This window comes from Austrofundulus limnaeus, unplaced genomic scaffold (assembly GCF_001266775.1).
Source record: "Austrofundulus limnaeus strain Quisiro unplaced genomic scaffold, Austrofundulus_limnaeus-1.0 Scaffold2, whole genome shotgun sequence".
In the NCBI taxonomy this organism is placed as follows: domain Eukaryota; kingdom Metazoa; phylum Chordata; class Actinopteri; order Cyprinodontiformes; family Rivulidae; genus Austrofundulus; species Austrofundulus limnaeus.
In genome coordinates, this window is record NW_013952404.1 from 4,536,983 (window position 1) to 4,563,010 (window position 26,028).

The 26,028-nt window shown below is 40.0% G+C and overlaps 3 protein-coding genes across 6 annotated transcripts in view; all 3 read left to right on the top strand.

Moving 5' to 3' along the window:
- The window catches only part of LOC106519896 (pleckstrin homology domain-containing family G member 3), a 35,811-nt gene extending 20,200 nt beyond the window's left edge, over positions 1 to 15,611 (top strand). The window contains exons 3-17 of one of the 3 annotated variants that reach the window (XM_014011753.1): positions 193 to 734; positions 6,682 to 6,782; positions 8,080 to 8,149; positions 8,240 to 8,286; positions 8,367 to 8,517; positions 8,709 to 8,840; positions 9,253 to 9,435; positions 9,527 to 9,619; positions 10,975 to 11,061; positions 11,151 to 11,181; positions 11,392 to 11,493; positions 11,594 to 11,626; positions 12,392 to 12,402; positions 14,393 to 14,737; positions 15,435 to 15,611. In XM_014011753.1, the coding sequence (XP_013867207.1) occupies positions 193 to 734; positions 6,682 to 6,782; positions 8,080 to 8,149; positions 8,240 to 8,286; positions 8,367 to 8,517; positions 8,709 to 8,840; positions 9,253 to 9,435; positions 9,527 to 9,619; positions 10,975 to 11,061; positions 11,151 to 11,181; positions 11,392 to 11,493; positions 11,594 to 11,626; positions 12,392 to 12,402; positions 14,393 to 14,737; positions 15,435 to 15,596 (2,090 nt within the window). In that variant the 3' untranslated portion in view covers positions 15,597 to 15,611. The remainder of the gene's footprint in view (positions 1 to 192; positions 735 to 6,681; positions 6,783 to 8,079; positions 8,150 to 8,239; positions 8,287 to 8,366; positions 8,518 to 8,708; positions 8,841 to 9,252; positions 9,436 to 9,526; positions 9,620 to 10,974; positions 11,062 to 11,150; positions 11,182 to 11,391; positions 11,494 to 11,593; positions 11,627 to 12,391; positions 12,403 to 14,392; positions 14,738 to 15,434) is intronic. The other 2 variants (XM_014011761.1, XM_014011769.1) reach the window with 2 other exon arrangements.
- An 817-nt stretch (positions 15,612 to 16,428) lies between these two features.
- On the top strand, positions 16,429 to 21,664 carry LOC106519880 (pleckstrin homology domain-containing family G member 3). Of its 2 annotated transcripts, none has more exons than XM_014011732.1 (4): positions 16,429 to 16,798; positions 17,496 to 17,609; positions 19,032 to 20,346; positions 20,419 to 21,664. In XM_014011732.1, exons 1-4 carry the CDS (start codon positions 16,445 to 16,447, stop codon positions 21,018 to 21,020), a joined length of 2,385 nt encoding a protein of 794 aa, XP_013867186.1. In that variant the 5' UTR covers positions 16,429 to 16,444; the 3' UTR covers positions 21,021 to 21,664. The 2 variants fall into 2 exon arrangements, with proteins under 2 accessions (XP_013867186.1, XP_013867195.1); XM_014011741.1 differs by having other exon boundaries at positions 16,430 to 16,711.
- A 2,261-nt stretch (positions 21,665 to 23,925) lies between these two features.
- xgb (x globin) overlaps positions 23,926 to 26,028 on the top strand; it is a gene marked incomplete at its 3' end in the record, with an annotated part of 12,447 nt that continues 10,344 nt past the window's right edge. Inside the window, 1 exon segment of the mRNA XM_014011780.1 lies at positions 23,926 to 24,219. Coding sequence (XP_013867234.1) covers positions 24,056 to 24,219 — 164 coding nt within the window. The 5' untranslated portion in view covers positions 23,926 to 24,055.

Below are 26,028 nucleotides of genomic sequence, written 5' to 3' on the forward strand. Positions count from 1 at the left end.
CATTAGCACCTCTAGTAATATGTTTACTGAGAAAAATGGTGACGTGTTCAATACTTATTTTACCCGCTGTATAAGTGTGTCTGCTTTAACCCAGTTATCTACAGTATTTGATTTGAGTTAAAGGGGTTACCTGTTTKTTGGTAGTATTTTTTTCTGTACACTTTCTAATTCTGTSCTCTCTTCTGTTCTTAGAATCTCCTCAGTTGTCCTCACCTCTCTCCACCGGCAATCATGTCCAGGATAATGAAGATCTGTGCCCTGATTATTACAGTCAGGTTTCTGCAGAGCCGCTGGACAGAGAGGATGAGCGTCCAGTGAGCYTGGTGTCCACCTTGTCTTCTGGTTCATCTCGAGACAGTCAAAGCCTCTTTGGAAGCACAGTGGCCCTTTCATCTTCTACCACACCTCCCATACCAGGTGAGGAGGACATAGATCTGGAGCTGAGCCCAGCTGAAGGCAACAGAAAGCAGGCTGGAAATCAGAGTCCAGTCTCTGAAGGTTTTTGTGGTCACTGGCGGGAACAGCTMGAGGTCGATGTGATCAACAATCAGTGGAACAACAACAACGTCACTACCGGCAGGACGGCAAGCGGTATTTCACCTCACATCAACGCTTCGCCTGTTGTCACGGACGCCATGGCGCCCAACCCGAAGCTGACCTATGTGGACCGTGTGGTCATGGAGATCATTGAGACAGAGCGCATGTATGTCAGAGACCTGCGCAGCATCGTGGAGGTGAGTGGTTGTCAGAGAAGGGGGTCACTGCTGTCACTAAGTGGGAGTTTCTTGTTTTGTGGGAGGAGTTTGTCAAAGACATGAGTGGTGGAACTGAAGCCATAACAATTGGATGAACGCTGAGGGGGAGGGTAGCATTTAGCTCAGTTGAATCGTCCAGAAAGCACCCATATACGTTTAAATATAAATATTAATCATAACTTCAGACAGGAAGGTACTAGTCACWCCAAATTTGAAGTCAGTAAATTCTGTTTAAATGTTGATTATTTTTATTTGAGACATTGTTCTGTTTTAAATTATAAATGGACAATCAATAATTTATATTTACGTTTACAATAATTTTACTTTTACCATTATCAACTTTCCTCACAAGACAATTCATTTCAACCAATCGTGGTTTTGCTAAACTCCACCCACCTAAGAACCTCTGTCTATRTTCCAAACTTCACCAATAAGATTTAGGACAACCTCTGCACACACCAGGAACTATGCCAGTCAAGGTAGTGACAACAGTGTTTCCTATAGGGAATTGGTCTTGGGGCTGGGGGACGACATAAATTTGCATGGATTGTGTAAGCATAATTTTGCACGACTAACCTTTTCATTATTGTAATACATTTACACATATGTGAATATTTGACTGCCTGATGAAATCTTAATGTTAAAGACTTCTCGTGATGATCATCAATAATAATTTATTGTAATAAATTATTATTGATGATAATTGATCATAGCTCTGTGCAGCAGCTGAGTCCATAATTCTCAGTTTGAATCACTTTTGGAGCTCTAGGTGTGACTGAGAGTGTGGCTGGTTGTTTGTCTTTGTGTCTCTGATGAAATGGAGACCTGTCCAGGTGTCCCCTGCCTTCACCCAAAGGCAGCTAGGACAGGCTCCAGCCCCCACCCTGGTTAGGAACAAGGACAGAATGGATGAAGGATTTTTTCTTCATAGCAGGAAGCAGACATTTTATTATAAAACATTATTTTATGCTAAACTGATTCATTTTAGTGTATTTTGTAAATATGTTTGACATTTTTGTAGGAATGAACATGTTTGTAATGTTTATTCAAAATAAATCTGCTTCTTCTGTAACAAGTTTAAAAGAAAATATTATCAGTAAAAACTAGAGATTGACCGATACAGGTTTTTTTGGCCAATTCCARTACCGATTATTTTGACATCTGTCTAACTGATGCGCAGATACGTGCAGCCAATTTTTTTTTTTTTTTTGGGCCGATTCTTGAAGCCAGTACTGCTTTTTCTTCCTCCATTAACATGATAAAAATAAGAATAACAAATGTTACACAAGTCTCAATTTAAACAAAAAAGAAACATTTATTAACTGAGCCTTGTCTGTTTGTAGGCTGAGTGAAGTGCTGCCACACAGAATTTCTTTTTTCAGCCATGTCTTAAAAGAAAAAAAAACTAAACATTTATTTTATCTAGTGCTACATATTTTGTTTTCATTAGTATATTAATCAAATTGGTATCTTTGTATTACATAAAATAAAATGTTTTAATATCCCAGCATTTTATGCAAAAACAGCAACATGCCTAAAGAAAACTGTCAGAGGAACACAAAGAAAAGGAGAGGGACGCACACACAAACATCTTGCTATCTTTGTGAGGACTTCACACACAGCTCTGCTTCAGCCTGCGCCCTTTTTTTTACACTGGGCAAAAACTGCWTTTAAACCAGCTGACGYTAACAACAAGCTTTAGATCACAGTTTGAAATGTATGACGAAAAACCTGCATCACGACTTTTATACTGCGGTCAGACCAAACGTGATATGAGCGGCGTCTGCCTGGTTTATATGTTTATGGTAGACGGCAGCTCAATACATGCGCTCGCGTAATAAGTAAGTAAGTAAACTTTATTTCTATAGCACCTTTCACAGACAAACATCACAAAGTGCTTCACAGAAAGCAAAAATAATTACAAACAATAAAACAGATAACAAGTAAAACACAATAAAAAGCACTTAACTAAAAGCCTGTCTGAATAAAAATGTCTAAAGATGTTTCTTAAAAGAGTCAGTAGAATCTGAGCAACGAAGGGACAGAGGGAGAGCGTTCCAGAGCCTCGGGGCCACCACCTGAAAAGCTTTGTCTCCACGGGTTTTATAATGGGTTCGAGGGACCACCGGCAGCATTTGATCAGAAGACCTCAAAGTCCTGGATGGACAGAGAGGCTTCAGAAGGTCCAGTATGTATTTGGGGGCCTGACCATGAAGTGCTCTGAAAGTTAAAACTAAAAGTTTAAAATGACTCCTCAAAGTCACAGGGAGCCAGTGCAGAGAGGCTAAAACAGGTGTAATGTGGGCTCTCCTGTGTGTCTTTGTTAATAACCTCGCTGCAGCGTTCACAGACTGAAGCCGAGTCAAGGAGGATTTGTTTAGACATGTAAAAAGACTGTTGCAGTAATTTAAACGAGAAGAAATAAAAGCRTGAACAACCATCTCTAGTTCCTTCTGTGACACAAAAGATCTCAGCTTTGAAATGTTCCTTAAATGATAAAAACAGTTACGAACAAAAATTTTACAATGGCCGTCAAAAGACATATAACTATCAAAGACAACACCCAGATTCCTGAGACTATTTTTCACTGAAGGAGTTAAAAAATCAAGGTACTGCCTGATTACAGGGATTTTATCATCAGGGGCAATAATAAGAGTTTCAGTCTTGTTTGCATTTAACTGCAGGTAGTTGTTGTTCAGCCATATTTTGACTTCTGACAGTAACTGAGGTCAGATAGTTTGAAGAACTCAGAGGGTCGAAAGGAACAGAACAACTGTATGTCATCAGCATACAGATGGTAGGACACATTACTGTAACATTTTAAAATACCTCCTAAAGGGTACCGGTACATTAAAAAGAGGATTGGACCCAAAACTGAACCTTGGGGTACCCCACAAGACAGCAGTGCAACATCAGAGTAAACCTGATTCATAAAAACAGTAAAAGACCGTTCAGATAAATAAGAGGTGAACCAGTTTAAAACCGAGCCAGAAATACCAAAATTATCTCTGTCTGTAGATAAGAGTGATCCACAGTGTCAAACGCTGAAGTTAAGTCCAATAAAACCAGCACAGTGTAATCAAAAGAACATATCGGCCAAATGCATGAACTTATCGGCCGATACAAGGAAAAAATGCAAATATCTGCCAAAAATATTGGCCGGGCCAATGTATCAGTCGACCCCTAGTAAAAACCTCAAATCAAACCCTTTCTAATAATCATTAGAACTCTAGAAGAACTCTAACTCTCGTAGCTATAAAAGACAACAGTTAAAAACATGCAACTGTCAAAAAACTTCCTCTCAGTCACTGAAAATAATTTATTTACCACATTTTAAATCTGGGCTCAGCTCGGTGTGTGAGTCCAGCATGACTTGTAGACCAGCAGCTCATTCTGCCTGGACTTACGGTGTTTTGAGTTCACACAGGACTCTGGGTACTTTTTTAAAAAGTTGAGGTACATTACATTAGCTCGTTGCTGCGCTGCTGAACGCCATCGACCCGCAGACACGCAGTCGCACGCGGGGTCCGTGTTGGTGATCCCTGCTGTAAAATATAAAATTAACCATGCTGTGGCTTCACCTGTCGTATCCCACACCAGGAACTTTGCCAATCAAGGTTATGAAAAACTCCGCCCACAACAAAGTAATCTGCCAATCACAGTTAGGACAAACTCCGCCCACAAACCAGGAAACTCTCCGTACATACTGCAGGGACCCCTACTTGGGATGCCAGGCTTGTACATTATTTCCACTCCAAAGCTTTCACAGTGAGCCAAATGTTTTGTATTATAGTGAAACAGTGATTCCGTGCATTTAATGATCACTTTTGACTTGGACTAACGGGTTCCTATGACATAATGTCTGCACTGCTCATTAGACCTTATATACTGAATTAAAAAAGCCAGAAACCAACAGTGATTTTACACAGTCCCTTGAAACCAAATAACGTCCTCTGTGTTCCAAGCAGCTGTTTGTGAATAAAAGTTAGTCTTTTGGAACAACCAGTGGATTTTCTCTTTTTCCTTCAAGTGTCCATCATGATTTTCCTGCTTTCTACAACAATTTGCCCAGTTGACAAAAAAAAATTTATACCAGACGTCTGGCAGCTGCTTGCTTTTACGGATTTCCAGTTCTTAGAGATGAAAGTTGTGGAGCATATTATGATGTGCATGCTCTTTATGTAAACTCTGTGTATTTACAGTGCAGTGAAAGTTTACAGGCTAACCTGGGCTTAAGGGTATTTGGACACAAAGGGACTTTGTTCAGGAGTATCTCTACATGAATTTCTCTGTCTGTGATCATCTTTTCTTTAATTATTTTTTTGCAGGTCACTTCTTATAGTGATTGCTTCCAGACTTTTAAGCCCCTATTACCGTCCGTCTTTATTCTGTCTTGCAAAGACGTAGGAGCACTCAGAGTCTGAAGAGAGGAATGGCTTTAACATGTGAGGCATTTCTGTGACTGACTGGCAGTAAAGCAGCTAGAACCCCTCCTCACTTCGCCTCGCCTCAGACTGCTCTGGCGTCTAACATTTGCCGTGGGAGGGTGTGCTGCCCTGGATCCTGTTTGAGTAACGACTAGCTCCTGTCAGACACTTCTAGGACTCTTTTGGTTGACAGGAGCAGCAGCACAGCATGGTCTGGCCTTGGTCACAGTAGACCCCAGCCTCGCCTGGACTCTCAGGTTCCTCCAGCCAACATAAACACCACCGTCTGTCTGCCAACTGAAGTAAAAACACAGATTAAAGTGGTGGAAGTGGGATTTCTACAGGCTAAAGTGTGGGAAAACAACAGAGTACTGTCTCTTTATGGTTACAGCCTGGCTTCCATCATTTTGATTCAGCTAATTTCACGCTCGGGCTTAGATCTGTCGGAGACATGTGAAAGTTTTCCTTCAGTTTGGTATTATTTTGTTTAAGAAGCTAACTCCAATCTTCATTCTTGGTCCTGGCACTGATCTCATGAGCAGCTGTTAGTGCTGTCAGTGTTTTTACTCGCGCTCAACTTTCTGTCCAGATTGGAGCCGTTTGACCCCAGCTGATTTCACATGGATGAACACACCCCGAGTAATCACGCGCAGCATTTTTTTTAAACGAGGCAGTCGTTGCTGGTTCTTGTTCTGTTTAGAGACAGTCCGTCAATCTTTTTTACTCCGTATGATTTTTTTTTTAAAACTCTTAAAAATGATTTATAATACCTGTATCAGTGTTACAGCATCAAAACAAGCCCTGCCTGTGCTGTAATAAAGAACAGCTTGTAGCACTAGAAGACACCAAATATGTTAAATCTCAGCACGCTGAAGGTCACATATGTTTAGTGTAACACTTTGGGGGCGACTTTTGTTTTTTGGAGACTTTCAGCTGGAGTTCATTCTGTAATGGGATGTGATTACTTTTAATCTGGCTGACTCGCAGGCTTCGTAAAGTGTGTTTCCAGTACAATATTTGGGAGGTTGCGTGTGTGTGCAAGGTATTTACTGGTGTACTGTTTATTTAGCCGCTGCTTGTGTGTTTGTCCCTCTTGAACCTGCTTCTTTATTTGGTGTTGTTTGTATGCCATGTGAGTGTGTAATGGTGTAGGACCGTGAGGGTAACATCCAGATGTTGGCATTTTTAAATATTTGTATCTCCACATCTGAAATCCCCTGTTTTCTCCCTTAAAAGGATCTTTTAAGTATGACAAACTAGATTAATTATCTTTTCCTGTGGGAAAACAAAGRTCTTCTGAATTCAACACCTGTCTTTTTAAAAAATCGGATTTAGATTGTGTTTCTAAAGCTGTATCAGCTGTGGATAAACAGCTCAACTGGAGTCAGAATATGTTTTTGTTGTTACATGCTCTCTCTGCTGGCAGGAATCTAAAATTGCCTGTGCAATATTTAACCACTGTGGTTTGAATCTCTCTCTCTTTTTTTTTCTTTTCCCAGGACTATTTGGCACACATTATCGATGCGGGTGACCTTCCTATCCAGCCTGAGCAAGTGTGCGCCTTATTTGGGAACATAGAGGACATCTATGAGTTCAACAGGTAAATCATTAAATCAAATATTGATGAGTATATTTACTGTTTCCAGTATCTTCTAAGACTGAGGCGTTTTTGTGCTGTAAGCAATGTTTTTAGTTCACTTTGATGTGTCAGTAGTATGAAATGTTGCTTATTGTGAAATTAAAACATGGACGATGCCTGGCTGCTCTTATCTAACTTGCATTTTTGTTGAGTGACTCAAGGTTGATGCAGAGAGATAAAAGTGGTTGACAATCACCACAGGAAAGTGTTGCAGATGATCTAAAAGGCGTAGAAAGTGTTGGGGCAGCTGGTTTTGCATTTCATCATCGTATGTCAGCAAGCGCCTGTTGCTAAACGTGCAGGTTGCCAAAATACACACTGATGTTCTCGCCTCTTCTCACATTAAGCAGCCACTCTTGTAATGTGGAGCTTATCAGATAGCCCTGAGGCTCAAATCGAAAAGATTTTATCTATTTCTTAATGACATTTTGCAAAGTACGCAAGTTTGAGAAAGTAAATTGACATCTTATTGAATTAAAAGATCCAAAGACTGTCATTTTCCTGGAAGGAATCTTTTTTATTATTATTATTTTTGCTTGTTTCTATGAGGAAATGCTTATATCAGCAGGTAAAAACACTCAGTGTTTGCTTATGATTGCAACAGAGTTTTTGTAAAGGAGGCCACCCAAAGGAATTTATGTATATATCAGTCCTATGTACAGACAAGTACCATGTAGAGTACAGGCTGTTCTTTTACTTAAACTGCTTTAATTCATTTACATGCTTTAAATAATCACTTGCTTCATAATATCGACAATTCAACAGTTTGAGTTTTATGAATTAAAACTTTAATGCTTCCATCCTAGAATTGCTTTTCTTTACTGCATTTTCTTCTCCCACAGCTGTAAATAAGGCTGATAATGAATCTCAACACCAGATGAATAAATGTCAACACGTTTGTTTATAGYTTGTTTCAGTCGAGCCTGACTGGCCTTAGTTTGAAAAGATCTTTTGTTGTTGTTGTTTTTGTTTGGCTTTCAGAGGTTTTAGTTTGATCGATTTTGAATAAAGCTTGTTTTTAAAGTTAAACTGTGACAATTTCCTAAACTTATTTTATGACAAGAGCAAAAGCTGTTGTTTTACAGGTGTGTGGTGCCCTCTGCTGGTGATTTTACTAAAAGCAATTAAAAACCTCATAGTCCCATAGAAAAATGATTAGTGTAGATTTATTTTGGGGTTATTACTAATCCTTGCTACCTTATTTTTTTCCTGGTCTGATGTATTACTGTTAAACCTTTACGTTTTTGTTTAATTTTAGTGARCTGCTGCAGTGTTTGGACATGTGTGAGAACGACCCTGTGGCTATCGCTCAGTGTTTTGTAAATAAAGTGAGTAAAACTACCAATATGTACTTCATCCAAGCTATATAAGTTTGTCAAAACTGCTCACTAATGATGCCCGGTTGGTTTTTCCCTCAGAGTGAATACTTTGAAATCTACACCCAGTATTGCAATAACTATCCTAAGTAAGTTGCTCTGCAAACGTTCTTATTTTGTTAGCAATGTTGTCAGCATGTGTGTGTGATGTTCGATTTGTTGTTTGCAGCTCGGTTGCATCCCTGACCGACTGCATGAGGAGTAAAACTTTGGCCAAGTTCTTCAGGGATCGTCAGGCTGCACTGAAACGTTCTCTTCCTTTGGGCTCCTACCTGCTAAAGCCGGTTCAGAGAATCCTGAAATATCACCTGCTCCTTCAGGTACAGAGCTCCAAAAACAATCTTTCCTGGTTTTTATGTCTCCTGGACCATAACAAACTAGTGTCATTTTAAATAACTTGTCACTTGYTGTTTGTTGCTCATAAAAGACAAGTAGTGCACATATAGACTGATTCTGTTTGGCTAAATTAGTTAATAATGATCTTGTTAATTGTCCACATCTCCTTTTAAAGGAAATTGCAAAGCACTATGACCCGGATGAGGAGGGATGTGAGGTTGTTCAGGAGGCTATAGACACCATGACAGGAGTGGCCTGGTACATCAACGACATGAAGAGGAAACATGAGCACGCCGTCAGAGTGCAGGTCCTATAAAACAGCAAAACACACAAAACAAACAAATTTATGTCATTTTTTTATAGTGTGGCAACACATGAGCAAGTCTGTGCTCATTTGTACAGGGTTGTTAAACTAAACAATACAAACAAGTCAAAAGATGAGGAGTTATGTTGTGTACTTTTTATTTTTTATCTTTTGTTTTGATATTTTTGCTCAAGAAAAGTCCACTATTGCTCTCAAGTAAAAACAAAAATCTCCCGTTTTTTGAGCCTTCTAACAATTTCTTTGTTTAATCTCAAATCTTCCTATTGCCTGGTTACTTTCCTGGTTTTCTTTMTAGAAAAAGGTGTATTGGTGTCTAATGCCTGTGTTCTGTAGTATTAATGATGGTTGCACTAAGAAAACATGGCTGAAAGTGTTTATTGGTGCTTTCACACAGGAGATTCAGTCTCTTCTGATCAACTGGAAGGGTTGTGACCTGACCACCTTTGGAGAGCTGGTTCTGGAGGGCACCTTTCATGTGCTGAGGGCGAAAAACACCCGCACACTTTTTCTCTTCGAAAAAATGCTGCTTATTACCAAGAAACGAGGGGAAAGCTATGTCTACAAGAATCACATATTGGTAGGATTATTCAGTGTGACGAGTAGTTTTAAGATCAATACGTTGCTGTCGGATCAACAGACGACACTATTCATTACCTCTCTCATTGCAGTGTTCCACCTTGATGCTGCTGGACAATGCCAAGGATCCTCTGCTCTTCAGTGTTATCCATTTCAAACGACCCAAACAGCCACATACAGTGCAGGTAACTGCAGCCTGGCTTTTATGTGCTGCAGCACGGTGCAGTTTGATCATATTTAAGTCATATTACTGCCTTACAGGGAACTCAAAAAGCCTGAGGTAAAAAAATAATAATAAATTGTTAGACTTTTTAGAAACTGTAGCATGATAAGGGAGGAATTCAAGATTTCACAACATTTCAAAATCAACAAATACTGTTAATTTGTTAAAGATGTGTTATTTTGAGCAAAGCGGCATTCTCTCCGCATCAGATCATGGATAAAAGAAACTCAGAATGATTCACGATGCACTCTGTCAAACCTTTGTCACTTCAGCTGCTAAATTCAGATCTCTATTTTACAAATTAAAAGAGAACAGATTATCAAAAAATCATATTTTTCCTCATTATGAAATAAATTTCATTAGGAAGCTCAATTTTCTTAACGAATAACTTAAGGTTTAAGGTTGAAGCTGCTATCTGTAGTTTCTGAGGACAGCTGAAGATGAGTCCTGATCATTTAGTTCAGCTTTATTCAACTGGCGGCCTGCGGGCCACGCCCCCCAATTTATTTTTACTTAATTTAATATAAAAAATGATTTCAAATAATTTGTAAATTTAAAAAAAAAATGATGTTTCAGTGCTGCAAGATCAATTTAAAAGGTAAACGATAATAATACTAGTTGTGTTGCATGCTGCAGTGTTAAATCTACCATTAATGGGCAACACCCCCCTCCTCCTCCCCCCATCCTCTTCGGATGTCCGGCCCTCCAGGCTCAGTAACCGTGGACCCCGGAGCAATTTAGATGAATAGCCCTGATTTAGTTGGATGACGAGGTGGAAAAAAATCTTGATTATTAAATAATTCCACAGATTTATATCACTGACTGCTTATGAAAGGGCAAACGAGGCCCAGAGGGCATCAAACACAGTGAAACAGTGATTTAGAGTTGATGTGTGTACTGAATTTAATGTTTTCTTTTACTAAAGTGAGTTACAGGCATGCACCGACCTCTCATTTTAATTTTTTTAAGACATTTAATCAGGCTACACACATGTTAAAGACTTCAAAACTTAAAAAAAGTAAAAGAAGATCCGGTGTACGTTATAGACAGATATTAATATACATTAAAACTGAGCTTTTAGTGTGAAATTAGCTTTTTAATCACTTTGACATTAGATTCAATAAAAACACACAACAGGAATGTTGTCACATGTGGTCTCAGACCGTTAGCCTTATATGAATGTTTATATTCTCACAGRATGTCAACGTTGTTTTCTTTTTCTAAAGCTGCTAAGAACCAGTGTTTTATTTTCCTCTGAATATGTTATTAATGCAAGTTTTTCAGTGGTAAWTACTGAGAACTGCCTCTTTTTCTCAGGCAAAGTCAGTGGAAGAGAAGCGCCTCTGGTCCCATCACATTAAGAGGCTCATTCTCGAGAATCACAACACAATTTTACCACAGAAGGTAAAAATCATTCTTTACGAATCATTTCTGGGATTTATTTTGGCCTCTGAAGACGAATCTTTAATTTAAACGCGTTTCTTTCTTTGAAGGCAAAGGACGCCGCTGTGGACAATTTGAACTGTAAGTGTTACTAATGGAGCATCTCTAGCTGTGCCAGGACCGATTTAACTGTTGCCACAGCAACCGCTGATGCTGCTAATAAAAGCAAATGGCTGCTGATGTTCTGTGGAGGCTTTGGAATGCCGGTTAATTTGTCAGGATGCATCAGTTTATGTCCCATGTGGAGAAAATGGTTTCTAAGAGTGAAGGACRTGTCTCTCCACTGCTCAGATGCGGGGAAGTTCCAGTACAGTCCTGAGAGGACGATGAAAGCAGAGTGCTGCCAAAGTGACAGCTTCCATCTTGGAGGACGAAACAGGAGGAGGAGATCTGGTAAAATCACCCCGTTCGTTTGCCAGCACTTCACACAGCGACAACTTCAGAAACATCTGAGAATAAACCAACTTATCAGGTTTTATTTCTCTTTTTACAGAACCTGTAAAACAAATCATAAAGAGCACAGAAGGTTGGTACATTGTGAGGTTGTTGCTGAATGTTCAGTGTGAGTTTGGTTGACAGAGCAGCAAATTAATTACTGGTGCTTTAGTTTGATCCACATCCTGGCTGCTGTCCTGTTGTACATCAMCTCCCAGTCACCACTGTTATGTTGCTGCTGGAGAGGAGCTTTTCATGCATCCATTGAACCTCCACTTTGTTCCTCTTCAAAGCCACCTGGAAAACAGATCAATGAACGCACACGTTCTCTCCCCTCTCCACCTCGCCCATAATGAAGTTAATCATATGCCACTTTAGTCCAAGGCTTTGTCATGCACGAGCCCTTTGTGCTGGTCAAATTCATCCTTTCCTGGGATCTGTGCGTCTTCCTGTTTCATCCATTACAAGAGGAAAAGCCTCTGCGCTCGTGTTCTCCCTCGCTCCCCGTCCAGAACCCATTTCCCAGACAATGTAATGAAGAAGCCATTYCATGTCGAACCTTCTCATCTGGGTAAGGGAGAGGTTCATCACTTCCTGGCTAATTGCATCATGTGCAGTTTAAGCCTCTGAGAACGAGATGCTTCTTATGGGTATTTACCTAATCACAGGGCCTCCCTTCAGTTTGAGGCAGACTCAAATCTGCCCGTTTGTCGAGGCAGTAATTTAACAAAATATACTGGATATTCAGGTTATTGTTGGACATAATTTTTTGAYGTGGGCATGGTTTCTTTCAGTGTTATTGACATTTTTATTTGTTTTGTCTCTCTGCCTCTTCCTGTCTTTGCTCAACATGCAGCTGTTTTGAAGGTAAGGAAATACAAACTGGTCTTTTATTGAGCTTTAATAAGCTTTTGCAGTCACTGGGCTGTGGTGAGATACGGTTTACTCAGTTTTGAGTCATTTAAAGGGACAGTTCAGGTCTTTTGTTGTGGCAACTAACTGGAAATATCCTGAACAAGGATTATATTACTTGTTGTRGATGGGTAGCTCTTGGAATGACTTCAGTTTGGAGAAACAGAGTTTAATTCTGACCTGACTGATGAGGTAGCGCCTCAGTCAACTAGAGAATTGCATTTCCTGCGAAAATGCTAGTGTGAGTGCTTCTGAAAACTTGAGCTGAAAGCTGCTGATAATGAGCTTGACAATGTTTAATAGCAACAGTGTTAATGCAAGTTCAATTTGCATAGCTGAAAGAAACAAAAAAGCCTAACTTTGCAGAAAAACAGTAAAAAGGAGCAAAAAATATAGTTGAAATAGCAGAAAACACCTAAAAGCTAAAATAGCTGAATGTAGCAGAAAAAAATGTAAAAAGCATAAATAGCACAAATAACAGAAAAAAGCACAGAAAAGCAGAAGAATGGCAGAAAGAGGCAGATATAAAGCTAAAATAGCATAAAAAGCTAAAGTTGGCATAAAAATAAGCTAAAGTTAGCAGCTACAAGTTGTAATTAACACCCAGAATGTGAAAGTTTTGTAAATAATTTTAAATTAGCAGAAAAAATGCATAAAATTACAAAAAGTGACAATTTGTAGGACAATGGCTAACTAAAACAGCTGAAATTGTCAGCAAAACAGCTAAAATGTAGCTCGAAATGCTTTAATTAGCATAAGGAGCCAATGTTTCCTGAAATTAGCTAAATAAGTTAATAGCTTTAAAAAATGTGTATTTAGCTTAAAAAGATAACTTTAGCTTATAACAGCAGAACATTAGCTAAATTTGCAGCAAATAGCTGATWATAGCTGAAAACATCTGTAAGAAGCATAAATAGTAGCAAAAAATTACAAAAAACTTTTGAAAAAAAAAAGCAGAAGAATAGCAAAAAAGGCAAAATTTTAGCTGAAATAACATAAAAAAGCTAAAATAAGCAAAAAAGTTTGCTAAATTAGCACAAGAAAGTGAAACAGAACAGAATCAGAACAAAATGTGTAAGGTGCTGGAAAGATTTAGAAACATTTTAAATGATTTATACGATGTTGAAAACAGCTACATTAATTTTCAGGGGCATAAAAGTGGCTAAAAAAGTGAAATAGCTGAAAAAGCATATATGGCCAAATTATCAAAAATCATAGCACCCTTTGCATAAATGAGCTGAACATTTTGATATACAGTATGAATTTTTGAAATGGCACAAAAGTTGTGGAACAAGTTAATGTCGAAAAACGTACAGAAGACAAAATTATCTCAATAGTGGTTTTACCTGTGTGACACAGGTAAAACCAAGACAGACTCCACTGTTCAATGTTTATTTGCACTTCACTTAAATGCAACTTTACAGGGTTATTTTAGGAGGAATATTATGATATTCTCCAAAGTGTTACAGCTAGCTGATAGTCCTGCTTTAGGCGCTTTGCAAACGACCATAAAGTTCTGTAAAGAACCACAGGGTGCAAAACTGACTGTGAATGTTTATAAAATTAGGTTTGCAAGGACTAATAAGTTGTTGAGGTTAGAGTTGTTCTGAGATTGCAGATGTCYACTTAGTCTCGCAGAATAATTCATCAGTCAGCTCTGAAATAAACTGTTTCAACAAACTGAGGTTGTTCAAAGAGCCATCTACAACAGGTAAGATAATTGTTTATAAACTTTCCACAGAACATATCTGAAGGCTCGATTTATTAAAATATCTAAAACAAGAAGTTCARTCATTGCAGGGCAAACTTTAGGTTTTCTGATCTTGCAGTAAATCTTATCTCACCCAGAGCTGCAGCTGCTGACACACACAGTGCTTCAGTCACTACATGTCTTTAACACGAGCCCTGCAATAACACATCACATGTCTGTGACTTCATGCTACAGCATGCAGACAGTGAGGGTGCCCTGCTGGGAGACAGGTGCTCCCTCCAGCCAGCCACCAGTGTAAGTACACTGGCCTCCAGTCTAGGCGATCCCGAGAGTGAGAGGCTGTGTGTGGAGGACTTTATTCCCAGGGGCGACTCTCTGGAGCAGCTGAATTCAGCTGAAAGTGACCCTAAACTGCCCTCTTCACCCAGTGAGGTGGGATTGGAGCAGGAGGGGGAGAGTTGCAAGGAAGATGTACTGATGGAAGGCGACCAGGTAGCTGACTTTGCCAGCTCAGTGCTAGCAGCCATCTCCTGCTGGCACTATAGAGCCAGGGCTTTGCTTCCTGCTCATTTCACAACGGTGAGGGTTTCTGACACACGCTTTCCCATTTCCTGCTCCCTTCTTCTGGCTCACCAACACTGATGCACCCTTATTTCTCCCACACTGACACTCATTCTTCCCCACCTTTTTTTTCCTCTGTCTTACCTTTAATCTTAACAGCTGCTGCCATTTCTGCATGAATTAATTCTGCTGAAGTGCACGACCGTTTTAACTGAAAACTCCTGCACGTACTGGGTTAGAGTACTTCTGAGTTCTGGTTGTCACATTTTGTATTCATATTTCTTTTGGGTTGTTGCTCTTTGCTGCAGTTATTAATTGTGCTTTTGGAACATGATAGATGTTGAAGCTTACGCTGCTGGGACCACGCCTGCATTTGCATGAGAACCAGTGGCTCTGTTTTAAATGTTGTTTGATTTCAAAGGTTAATGTAGTCTTCTAATTAAATATCATTAGAAAAGCAGGAGCTTTTTACTCTTTGATAATCATATTACAGAACATTTCCCCTCTGAATTTTCATGTCTTTGTCAGTGTTAATTGTTTTTAGCAGTAGGTGAATGAATAAACATTGTTTAACAAGGAAGACTTTTATGTTTAGCTTGTATTTTTGAAGAGGCTTGAATACAAATTGAATATTTATTTAATGTGAGTTTTACGGTTAATCTGTAATATGTTAACTATAAATGCTTCAGTTTAATGTCATGTTTTATTTGTTTAGGATAATGAGAAAAGCAGCAGTTCTGAGTTAAAAACTGCACCAGAGGAGGTGAAAACCTGCCGACAGGAGGAAGACAAAAGGGACGTTGTTATGAAAGACACTCTCTGCACACAGGTATTATTTTTAATGCCTGATATATTGTTCATTCATTCACGTTATTAACAAGCACCCTTCTACCCTCACAATTACCAAGCCTATTTTGAAACTGCTGTAGAATTTAAGGGAAACTCTTTCACTTTTTTTCCTATTATCTCCTAATATNATATATGGCCAAATTATCAAAAATCATAGCACCCTTTGCATAAATGAGCTGAACATTTTGATATACAGTATGAATTTTTGAAATGGCACAAAAGTTGTGGAACAAGTTAATGTCGAAAAACGTACAGAAGACAAAATTATCTCAATAGTGGTTTTACCTGTGTGACACAGGTAAAACCAAGACAGACTCCACTGTTCAATGTTTATTTGCACTTCACTTAAATGCAACTTTACAGGGTTATTTTAGGAGGAATATTATGATATTCTCCAAAGTGTTACAGCTAGCTGATAGTCCTGCTTTAGGCGCTTTGCAAACGACCATAAAGTTCTGTAAAGAACCACAGGGTGCAAAACTGACTGTGAATGTTTATAAAATTAGGTTTGCAAGGACTAATAAGTTGTTGAGGTTAGAGTTGTTCTGAGATTGCAGATGTCTACTTAGTCTCGCAGAATAATTCATCAGTCAGCTCTGAAATAAACTGTTTCAACAAACTGAGGTTGTTCAAAGAGCCATCTACAACAGGTAAGATAATTGTTTATAAAACTTTCCACAGAACAAATCTGAAGGCTCGATTTATTAAAATATCTAAAACAAGAAGTTCAATCATTGCAGGGCAAACTTTAGGTTTTCTGATCTTGCAGTAAATCTTATCTCACCCAGAGCTGCAGCTGCTGACACACACAGTGCTTCAGTCACTACATGTCTTTAACACGAGCCCTGCAATAACACATCACATGTCTGTGACTTCATGCTACAGCATGCAGACAGTGAGGGTGCCCTGCTGGGAGACAGGTGCTCCCTCCAGCCAGCCACCAGTGTAAGTACACTGGCCTCCAGTCTAGGCGATCCCGAGAGTGAGAGGCTGTGTGTGGAGGACTTTATTCCCAGGGGCGACTCTCTGGAGCAGCTGAATTCAGCTGAAAGTGACCCTAAACTGCCCTCTTCACCCAGTGAGGTGGGATTGGAGCAGGAGGGGGAGAGTTGCAAGGAAGATGTACTGATGGAAGGCGACCAGGTAGCTGACTTTGCCAGCTCAGTGCTAGCAGCCATCTCCTGCTGGCACTATAGAGCCAGGGCTTTGCTTCCTGCTCATTTCACAACGGTGAGGGTTTCTGACACACGCTTTCCCATTTCCTGCTCCCTTCTTCTGGCTCACCAACACTGATGCACCCTTATTTCTCCCACACTGACACTCATTCTTCCCCACCTTTTTTTTCCTCTGTCTTACCTTTAATCTTAACAGCTGCTGCCATTTCTGCATGAATTAATTCTGCTGAAGTGCACGACCGTTTTAACTGAAAACTCCTGCACGTACTGGGTTAGAGTACTTCTGAGTTCTGGTTGTCACATTTTGTATTCATATTTCTTTTGGGTTGTTGCTCTTTGCTGCAGTTATTAATTGTGCTTTTGGAACATGATAGATGTTGAAGCTTACGCTGCTGGGACCACGCCTGCATTTGCATGAGAACCAGTGGCTCTGTTTTAAATGTTGTTTGATTTCAAAGGTTAATGTAGTCTTCTAATTAAATATCATTAGAAAAGCAGGAGCTTTTTACTCTTTGATAATCATATTACAGAACATTTCCCCTCTGAATTTTCATGTCTTTGTCAGTGTTAATTGTTTTTAGCAGTAGGTGAATGAATAAACATTGTTTAACAAGGAAGACTTTTATGTTTAGCTTGTATTTTTGAAGAGGCTTGAATACAAATTGAATATTTATTTAATGTGAGTTTTACGGTTAATCTGTAATATGTTAACTATAAATGCTTCAGTTTAATGTCATGTTTTATTTGTTTAGGATAATGAGAAAAGCAGCAGTTCTGAGTTAAAAACTGCACCAGAGGAGGTGAAAACCTGCCGACAGGAGGAAGACAAAAGGGACGTTGTTATGAAAGACACTCTCTGCACACAGGTATTATTTTTAATGCCTGATATATTGTTCATTCATTCACGTTATTAACAAGCACCCTTCTACCCTCACAATTACCAARCCTATTTTGAAACTGCTGTAGAATTTAAGGGAAACTCTTTCACTTTTTTTCCTATTATCTCCTAATATGAGAGCCACCTGTATGGGTTAAAAGTTGTGCCAGCAGGAATTGAATTTGAATTGCTCAGATTGAATCTGTATGTGCATAATTTGAAATTGAATGCGTTGGCTTGAAAATGAATTTGACAAAATTGAAACTAAATTAAAAAGTTTTGTATCTGAATTAATTTGCTTTGAAACTGTATTTTGGTTTATTAAAAATTCAGTTTGACTACTTTCACTTTCAGTTCCAAAATTCAGATTTTTGTGTCGCACATCCTGGTCCTTGAGAAAGCCAGGCAGAGTAATCAAACACAGATCCACGGATTTACTTTTCACTTCAGTGAAGCTTCCCTTCTGTGTGTAATGGAGTTGATGCAATCCACTGTAAAAGTGACAAAAACAGAGCAAGTTATTTTATTTCAGTGATTTATTTTACCTATATGTATGTAGAAAATGTAGCATTTACATCACATCACATATTGATCAGATGCTGCTGCTGACTGATTCATGATGTGATGTAAATGTAATACTTTCTGTAGGTAAAGTTAATCAGTTTCAAACCATTAAATTCAGTTTCAGTTTAGTGAAATTCATTTTCAAACCAATGCATCAATTTAAAATTATGCACATTCAGATTCAATTCCTGCTGGTACAAGATTTATCCCATACACCAGAATCAAATCTATATTAGATTTTAAAAGTTGGGTTCCAACCAAATAGATGCCTTTTATTGTGATCACGTTGGTCTGAATCCTGCCTGCATCTTGTACTGGTAGTATCAGGTAGTATCTTGTAAAATTAAAGCACCTTCTGTGTATTGTGCAGTAATCAGCACTCCTGCTTCTGAGAAAGGCAGCATTTGATTCAGAGACCAGCTCCTGCATCGATGCTGAGCAGGTTTTGCTGTTCCTGACCTTATCTACACCGAACAGCTCCAAGGTGCACTGTGTGCCATGTGCAGACAGTCCAGACCAGCAGGCAACACCTCGACATAAATTTAGATTAACGGCGAGGCCGGGTGACGGCAGCAAGATGAATGCTTGTAAAGGAGCACCTGAACTCACCAAGGAATTTATGGATCAGTAAAAACAGACTGGAAATGGCGTCCCTGTTTTTTTTTTTCAGCCTATTTGTTAGACAGGCAAGGGTCACTGTAATAAAATAAAACAAATGCAGCATAAATTGTGGACTCTTCAGCCTGAACTGCCAAGATTACTTCAAAAAGGACCATTTAGCTTACTTAGCTAATAAAACGTGTCTTTTCTCTTCATGTTCCACTTTACAATTACTCTCTTGTTCCAGGTCAGTGTGCAGGAGCTGAGCCATCCAGACTGCCTCCCACAAGAAGACAAGAGTCACCAGCTGGAGGTGTATTACTCCCAAAGTCCCCAGTTTCCAACAGGCRCCTCCAAACAAGAAACTGAACCACCAGACTCTCTAGATACCTCCAGAGAAACTGGAGAGGAGGAGGGAGGGAGCGATTCCTCTGGCCTCCAAGTCGAGGAGACGAGTGCTCTGACGAACAGCGAGCTCTCAGAGGAGGAGGAAGTGGTGCTTTCCAGTAAAAATAAAAGCATCTTGCCGCCTTCTGTGTTGGACCAGGCGAGCGTGATTGCCGAGCACTTCATGGACCGCCTGTCCCGACGGTGCAGCTACGTTTCTGAGGACCGCGGTTCCCTCGTCAGCCCTTCACCACCAGTAGATAACGACGTCTTTCAGATCCCCTCGGCCTGCACGGGTTTGGAGGAGGAGACGATGGCCGCCTCTCTGTCTGAGCCGCAGGGACGCCCGGAGAACAATCTGTCAGCCGACCTGGGCGAAGGAGAACCCAGGTCCACGCTCTCTAAAAAAGACCGCCTCCTCATCCACAAAATCAGACGGTACTACGAGCACGCCGAGCACCAAGACGCCGACTTCAGCGTCAAGCGTCGCGAAAGCCTGTCCTACATTCCAGCCGGCTTGGTGAGACAGCTGAGCCGGCAGCTGAACAGCGTTCCCCCGGAGAACCCGGTCCACAGGAAAGAGCTCTCTCGAAACAGACCCACTTCCTGGTCCGTGTTCGACCTGCCCGGCTTGGAAAAAAACAAAACGACCGCTTCGTTCCAAACCGAGGCCGGCGCTGCGGACGCCTGCGCAGCGGAAGAAAAGTTCCGTCCCTCGTCCGACATGCTGAAGGTTTGGGAGGTTATGGAAGCTGAAGAGGAGGACGTCAGGCMGGCTGCAGGAGACAAACTTAGTGATTCCAGATTAGCAGTTACTCAGAATCGGCAACCGCCTCTTTTAGAAGAGTCTGAGGTGAGCCYCGCCTCCGACGTGTCCTCAACGAACACGAGTTCCTCCGCAGTGGAGGGAGGATCCGATCAGGACTCTAAACCGTGCAGGACCCGTGAGTTAGAGGACGACAATCATTTCAGCCCAAACCGCCTGCCCAAGATCATTAAGTTCAGAACCAGCGTAGATGAAGGGAAGGTGAAAAACAAGGTGTTCCAGCTGGCCCGTCAGTACAGCCAGCGCATCAGAAACAACAGGCCTCTGGTCCGGCAGAGGACCCGACTACCAGCCAGTCTGGACGGCCTCAGGAGTGTCCCTGCTGTCCACCAGGAGATGAGAAAAAAAGGTAAATATGGTTCAAAAGATCCAAAGATCTGTTTATAAATGAAAATAAATCTGTTAATCTGTCTGTGTGCAGGTAAACCCAACCTGAGATTACCTTTGCCTGCGTGTGAACACGAAGTCATACATGAAGGCGTTTCTCCGAGTCCAGTCCAGACTCCYAGCTCCACACCCAGCTCCCAGAGCACAGTAACGTCCCCTCAGAGTCCTCTGTCWGAGACCTTCCTCTGGCCGGACGTTCAGGAGCTGCGTTCCAAATACACGGACAAGTCCCGCTCTCTGAAASCCGCCTGCGTTTGCACGGTCTCCAACGGACTCTGCAGGACCAGGTGTGACGGTTGCTCTCAGAAGTACAGCAGCTCCTCGGAGCTTCACAGCGCTCAGACAGACCGGACGGCCCTCTGCAGGAAGCCTCCGTACGAGGACAGGTGTCGGGTGTCAGAGGACTGGCCTCAGCACCAGACGCGTCCTTCGCTCTGCCGGTGGAGCTCTGTGGACCACGTCATCGGGTCTCTGCCCCTCCACGAAGTGCAGAACCTCCAGGAACCCGTGCGGACCTGCGCTCCTGTTTGCAAAGTCCAAAGCGAGGACAGTCTGCTACGGGACGGCGTCTTGTCCTCAGAAAGTTTTCGCGTGAAAAGTTTACGAGAGAAGTTCCAGAGTTTAGGCTCGAGCTGATGATGTTTTAATATCAGGAGACTTTAGRCGGTCAACTGATGATTTTTTAAATATTTATTCTGAAATTGTTTCCCCTCAAAAAAACACTAATTACTGTCTGCATGAAGACGCAGGAAGTAGTGGGTAACAAAACACCTGTGTAACAAAACATGGATGCTCCTGGTAAGAAGGAAAGTATCCTCCCTTTTAAAATTGTGCACAATAACGATTTGTCTTTATGTAAAAACATAAAGCCTCCTGTATCAAAACTTAGACACTTTTTAAATCTTAAATCCTCTGTCGACTGCTTTTATCATTACAGTCACAGAAGCACAGTTGTGAATAATTCTTTAAGGGTTTCAGGAGAATCTGAGAGCTTTGCTGTTGAGACACCAAAGATGGTGCTGATGCAGACGGACAACGAAAATCTGCTTCCACATTTTTTCTTAAGCTGCTTGGAAAACAGTTGCACACGTCACTGGAGCTTTATTTTTATGGACAGGTTGTATATTTTCTTAAAGATTATTTATAAAACTGTACATTTGGGTTGTGGAAACTGGACTCGGCAACTCGTTTGTTACATTTTAGTAGCTGAATGTGCATTTGTTTCATATGTGCAGCTTCTCATATTTTCAATAAAAATACAAACATTAAGAACGACCAGACTCAGGTTTTGGCCTAATGTTCATTTACTTTTTCTTGCTTTTCAGAACTTTCTGATATTTTGAAGCTTATTTGTTTACAGTCTGTTGGTGCTGGATTTTATAAAATTAGGATAAACCTTCTCAAACATGATGTTTGAGGAGATCAGTCTGGTAAACACTGAACATCTGCGAAACGTGATGTTTCAGTTAATCTCACAAGCCGTTCTTTGGAAACATTTTGAAGCGGCTTAAATTTCTGAAGACAATCAGCTCTTCTCGTGCTTCGTTGTCATCGATTAAATTTTACAGAGTTTTKTAGCTGCTTCCGTAAGATTGTGTCTGCTCATTAATGTGACAAGATTTGATAAGTAGATATTTATCACTGCTTGTAACGAGATGTCAATTATTTTAATTTAGTCTGATCTTAGAGCTCAAATCATCCGAACTCCTCTGTATCCCTGCTTTTTTTTTTTTTTTTTTTTGGTTCTCCAAAAATATTCAGCCATATTATTCTTCTTGTTTTATAATGTGAAAAGAAAATTCTTCCTTTACAGTTTGACAGTTTAGAGATTCACAATTTATAACAGAAAATARCCAAAATTTGTGCAATAAGATTAACATCAAACTACAGAGTGGGATTAGAGCAAAAATTAAAAAAAGAAAAAGAAAAATCTGAATTCTGACTTTAAACTTTAAACTACTTTGGCCCTAATCCTATTCCCTCGTAAACTGACAATAAAAAAAGGCAAATTTGTTAGCATTTTGTTGTTCGCTGCCAAAATCATTATGTTGTTACCTGTGTGTTTGTTTGTCTGTTAGCAAAATATCACCTGAACAACAAGACATATCTGGTGAGACTGTCAGACCTCATCAGTGAATATAACTGGCGAGGAGAGAAGCAGGCGATATGCTCTCCTTTAAAGTGGTCCCCAAAGTTGGGGTCAGGACCCCTGCTGGGCCCTCTAAATACAAACTTCGCCAAAAGAATAGTATCCAAGTACGATGTGGAGGCGACTYATCTGGGACAGAGATAGCAGAAAATGTTTTTAAAAAGGCAAATGCCAAGCTTAAGACAAGCTGGACATGTCAACCTAAAAACAAAACAAAAAAATGCTTGTGTCAGCATTAGCTCTGTCACTTTGACTATGCTTGCACATTCTGGTATTCCAGACTAAGTAAACACTATAAAACTAAGTTACAACATACTCAGAACAAAGTGATAATATATCTATTAAATGTAGGAACTCACGCACACATTGGAGCACAACAGGTTGGAATGCTACCATGTGAGCTACAGCTTAATCAATAAAGTAGTCTATAATCTTCTTCATTGCTTTGTAAACAAGCTCCAAACTACTCATCTCAACAGTTTGAACCAGTAAGAAATCAACAATCAGTTGGAACAAGGTTTAGAAAATCCTCTTTTCATTATACTGGGGTATTGTTGTNAGTTACCAGAGTATATTCAGGTTACTGCATACAAGCCTCTATCAAAGGCTAGTCAGGCAAGAATCAGATGATTATATTTATTATTAGTATTTTGTGTTATTTGTGTGTAAGTGGTTTTGTGTGATGATTATGTGCTGGACCACACTGGAAATAAGCTTTATGCTTCATTGTGTTATCCATTTATGTTAATGTTATTGTATATTATATGCAGTGCCATTTACATAATATTAGAATGAATGAATGAATGAATGACTGAATGAATGAATGAATGAATGAATAGTGGGGTCCTGAAACATCAAGGTGGGGGTCCTGAAAAGATTTTCTGATTTGATTAATTAATTAGTGTTGAAGCGTTAGTGATGGCTATTGTCACAGGATGATGACATCATAGAGCAACGGCTACTTTCCATTCCAAAATACCTCAACTTCAACATTTAACTTCAATAACTTTAACATTTAGGATTTGATATTTAATATTTTTTAACATTTAAATTTAACATTTAGTAAAAATTGGCTAAATGTAAGAACAGTGAGCAAAATAATAAAATATTAGTGGAAAATTTTAACACTCAAAAAGTGAGCTAAATAATGGAAAACATGTTTTTTTTTCTCCTTACATTTCATTTTTACACTTGTCGTCCCAGTTTAACCCGTTTTAATTTGAAAAGCTTCGTAAAGTCAGCGTCAAACGCACCGACCGGAACCAGGAACGAGCGTGATGGCTTTTCAAAATAAAAGCCGCAGCTCTCCCTCACATCTGCTTCCATCAGACACGTCTTAGTTTTATTTTTGAGCCAATGAAGCAGAAGCTCTCTGTCTGCTTTAACTTGAAGCAGGTTTGTGATTTTCCACCAGAGGAGGGAGACAGACCCTGACGCTCACACCGGCTCGTTTTCTCATCAACCTTTGTTTTTTTTGTCCTCCTTTCTTTTTTATTTTCTTTTTCTTTGTTTCAGATGAAGAATGGGCTGCGCAATATCAGGTCTGGCCGCTAAATCGGAGTTTTCCCAGAAGGACCGAGAGGAGGATGCTGCCCACCCCAGCCAGGAGCACATCCAGATGATTAAAGACTCGTGGAAAGTTATCCGGGATGATATCGCCAAAGTTGGGATTATAATGTTTGTCAGGTAGGTGTTTTTTTTTTTAACACCATTTCTTCTCTCTGGTGCTAATAACTCACATTTTTTATGTAGTTAGGAAAAGGTTTAAGATCACTTTAACCAGCCTTTTAAAAAAACTACAGGTTTTAATATATATTGAGACTTTTACTCTAGTTGTGGGTTTTTTTTTTTCAATAAAATAAAACATTTAATTCAGTACATTTTAATATGAGGCATCAAAATGAAACAAATATGAAGCCTTTTCCAGACACCCACAGTCTGCTGACCTCCTGACCTCRGGGGTCTCCAGAACATCCCTCCCTCTGCTGGCCCTTCTGACCCACAGCTTTTTATTCACCAACCTCTCCTCCTCCTCTTCCTCKCTTATCACTTCACATTACATCCTAACATCATTACACAACAAATCCAGGGCCCCTGCTCTGTCATATCGTTATAGAATTAGAGGAATTAGCCATCAGGAAACTCATTTTTATCCGTTTTAATGAWACCAAACATCCAGGAAAACCTCTTTCACTCTCAGTTTATGGAGGAAAATTAAGCAAATAATGGAAACGAATGATTAAAGTGATAAACTGTTAGTAGACRGGTGATAAATCACATGATGGAACTCAATATTGAACATTGTTTTCCTGTGGCCGGRCTAATGTAGGTCAGTCACGACTCAGCTTTGCTTACGTTGAGTGCGTACCTGCACTCCAGAACAACACATTTGGAAAACTGCTGGAGTAAACTCAAAACGGCGCCATTTGAATTAACGCTGAGTTATTCTATGTGAACCTTTTATTCAGCACCGGTTTGTGTTCAACCTGTAAATTTGTCCCTCGGGGACAAAACGAAGAGTGCAACAGAACAATTTTGAATAATACGTCGTTAGACTGAATGCAGGCGTCCAATTAAAATTCCACTTCAGCTATTTTAGTGGGGGGTGCAGCCCGGCCTGCATGTGTTCTGAGTGCACTCGTGTCCACAAGAGGAACAAACAAAAGGCTGAGCTCTGCATGCTGCAGGTGTGGAGACAGTGGAAGCAGACGGTATTGTTTTTATTTTGATTGTGGAAGAAATGGCTGCAGGGGGCAAAAAAATGCATAAAATCTCATTGCTTTATTTCCACAGCAAACAATAATTCACATWATGTAAAAATGAGAATATTTTGTTCACTTTCTGTAATTTAATCAGTCATGAACTGAGAACCTGAACATGARCCTGTTTGCATGTTTTATGGTTAATTGTTGTATTGTTTACATTGTAGGTACATAATAAAGTAGAGATGGAACAAACAKGATATGAAGCTTTTGCTTCAAATAAACACGAAGATGCTCATTCTTTCCGTAGATCTCTCTGCAGGCTAAAAGAGACTCAGAGCTGCGACAAATGTGGTGATTTTCTTCATCCTTTCTCTAAATAACACCCCAAAAACCTCAATGTATCAATGTCCCTGTCAGTCCAGGAGCCACTGCTGAGGAAACGTGACGCATTTATTCATGGAGACGTTTTCAGATTYGAGAATAAAAACTTTTCTCTCCAGCAGTGCTGATGGAAACAACAAATTATAATAACGAACTGTTAGAATAGCCATGCGCGTTATTAAGGGAGCAACAAGAAACACTGAAGCACCTTTTTCTGCTCTTTTGGAAAGAAAATAAATATACGTTTGTTGTGAAGCTTTAATATAAAGCATGCAAATTGTACATACGAAGTTTAAAAATATATTACACGGACGGAGCCATTTTATTTACACGCAAAGCATTCTGGGTAAATGATGATGTGGATAGGTCCTCGGTGCGAGGCTGCTAGCGAGCTATATCCACCCTGAAG